The sequence below is a fragment of the Hydra vulgaris genome, chromosome 01 (genome assembly GCF_038396675.1).
Source record: "Hydra vulgaris chromosome 01, alternate assembly HydraT2T_AEP".
In the NCBI taxonomy this organism is placed as follows: Eukaryota; Metazoa; Cnidaria; class Hydrozoa; order Anthoathecata; family Hydridae; genus Hydra; species Hydra vulgaris.
The window spans coordinates 18,872,337-18,875,000 of NC_088920.1; the positions used below are offsets into that span (position 1 = coordinate 18,872,337).

At 29.8% G+C, this 2,664-nt stretch overlaps 1 protein-coding gene across 1 annotated transcript in view; it reads right to left on the minus strand.

The window, feature by feature from the left end:
* Window positions 1–450: 450 nt before the first annotated feature.
* Window positions 451–2,664, minus strand: part of LOC136075169 (uncharacterized) — a 27,346-nt gene continuing 25,132 nt past the window's right edge. The window contains exon 2 of the mRNA XM_065787563.1: window positions 451–2,664. This exon is cut by the window's right edge and continues 470 nt beyond it. Within this exon, the coding sequence (XP_065643635.1) occupies window positions 909–2,664 (1,756 nt within the window). The 3' untranslated portion in view covers window positions 451–908.

Sequence of the window (2,664 nt, forward strand, 5' to 3'; positions counted from 1 at the left end):
GATTTCTTAGCGCTAGATTCATACAAACATTTCACTCAGTTCGCAATCTTAGTATGACTAACAACTGCGCAGAAAGAAATATTAGCTTAATTGAAAATTTTGTTCACACTTCCCACAATAAGGATCAGAGACAAAACATTCTTTTGGTAGTAAGGGAACATAAAAAACTAACTACAAAAGATATGTCGCTTAAGGAACTGGTAAACCTGAAACCTGGAGTTGAAAAACTAATGTAAAATAATATCCATAAACATACTATAAACAGTGTTTTACTTTTTCTTAGATCAAACAAAACTATAGTTATAAACATATTTTAACCTCAATTTCTTATAAAATCATCTTAAGGTGGCACACAACTGAAAACAAGTTTTTTTGTAAATAATCAAAATTTTGATTTTTTTTTTTTTAATAACAATTATTTTATATTAAAATAAAATAAAAAACAGATAATTTTTTTTTTTAATTAATTTTATTATCCATAATGGCCAAAAATGGGTTGTAAAACATGTGTTTTTAGTAAATCTTCAAAACCTAATAACTTAATTTTGCCTCAACTACTGAAACTAAAATTTTGAACATAGCTTCCTAATCATATTTCACCCTGTTTGACCGTGGGAATTTTTATAATTTAAATTATTTCATGAAATATTGCATTTCTAACAAAATCACCTAATATATATATGAAATATCAATAAATTCAGCACTATAAACATCAATATTTCACTTTCTATAACTTTTTATGAAAATTCTGAGGGTTAAATGAAGTATTATATTATGATAAACAAATCCTGAAAATTGTATTATGTAATTCTGTTTTGCTAATGAGAAAATGTGTTTCAAAGTTTAAAAAAATACATATTGAGAAAAAAGCAAAAATAAGAAAAAAATATATAACAACATAAAAATTATCAAAATCCACCAGAGATGTAACTATCAGTTGTTTCTTTTATTTGCTGATCGTCTATGAAACCTTTTTTAACTGCTCTTATTTTTTTTCTCTGCATTTTACTTTTATCCGTTGACTTTGACTTCATATGTCGAATTCTGGTTTTGTCAACTTTACTTGACGAAGCTAATGTAACAATTCCACTCAAGCCAAAGTATTTTAAAACTTCTAATACACCATTAGCACCATCATTATAATGCAACACTGCTGAGTATGTTCCCATTTCAATTGTAGACTTACTAACAAATGTGTGCTTTGGTACGCGAGACCATATAATAGAATTTAATGCTTCATTGGCATTTTGCGTCGTTCCATGCAAACATTTAATTAGAAGATCATCAGCCTGAAGATCCTTGATGATTGGTAAAATAAGATTCTTAATCCAGATAGGTATACATGATTTTGATTTGTAATTTGTATTATTTAGAGCCCAATATTTGCACCAACTTGCCAATCCTCTTGGGCAAAACTGATGTTGCATTTGCTGGTTTTCAAAGTTGGTAAAATGAAATAAAATAGCATAAACTGCCTTTTTCATAGCATACAAGTTGTTGACATTTTGACGAATGGCCATGCCATAATAGTTTTGCATAGAATTTATACATTTTTCTGTTAGGTTACCTCTACCTGATAAAGGTGTTTTAGTGCCTTTGTGTGCTTTGACTAAATTTCTAAGTCGTGTACCCAATCTTTTTTGCACATGACCTACACATTCAAGTTTTATTGGAGTGATGTCAAAATCCTGGTAAGGGTTTGAGTTTTTGACATCTTTGAATGAAGAAGTGTCTCCATCACCTAGAAACTCTTTATAAATTAGATTATTTTTTTTAACCGAGCGATTAAAAATTGTTACTGCTCCTGCAGACTCCATACTTCCAGACGAAGATTTGTGATTTATTTCACATTGATGATCAATTATCCAACACTGATATTCTGGAGTTCCTTTTTTACTGTTCCACATTTTACAGCCCATGCAGTACTTAGACAAAACTTCAATATCAATGCATTTATCCCCAGAAATCGCAGTAACTACACCGTGCAATGAATTGTGACCGCGTTTCTGCCATGTACCATCAATTGAAACTCTTACACATGGTATATCCTGAGCAATGTCAACTTTTTTAGAGTCCTTAGTCGCTAATAACATACTTTTCTCTGAAGCACTTTTATAAGCTACCATAATAGTTTTGTTTAATTTTTGAAATCCATTTTCAGATATACATTTTAAGTTCATGCAAGATGAAAATGTTTTTATAGCTCCATAACCACAGCCTACTTCTCGAAAAGCTATTATTGCACGAATATTAACATCATATGGTGAGTTAGCTGTTACTGCATCAAATTTAGCATTTATTGATTTGTTTGATGAATTAAATCTTTTAACATAATCACAGTGTTCACATTTTAATTGAAACAAATGTGCAAATCCTTTTCTACTGGAATCAACATCTGTTAAAAGTAATGGCTGAAAGCAGTTGTTGCATGCAGTTTTAGCTATAAGTTCTTTAAGAATTGAAAAATTAATAAAAACAAAATAGTTATCTTTTCCAGAATCAAATGTATTCGAGTAGTTGGGTTTGATTTTCCTTTCACTAGAACAGCTACTTGCTGCTTGAGTTGTGGACGATGTCATCGTCGATGATAAGATGTAAGAAGAAGATGATTTTTTATTTCCAACAACACCATTCCATTTTCGTTTTATCCTTCTTGATAAATTT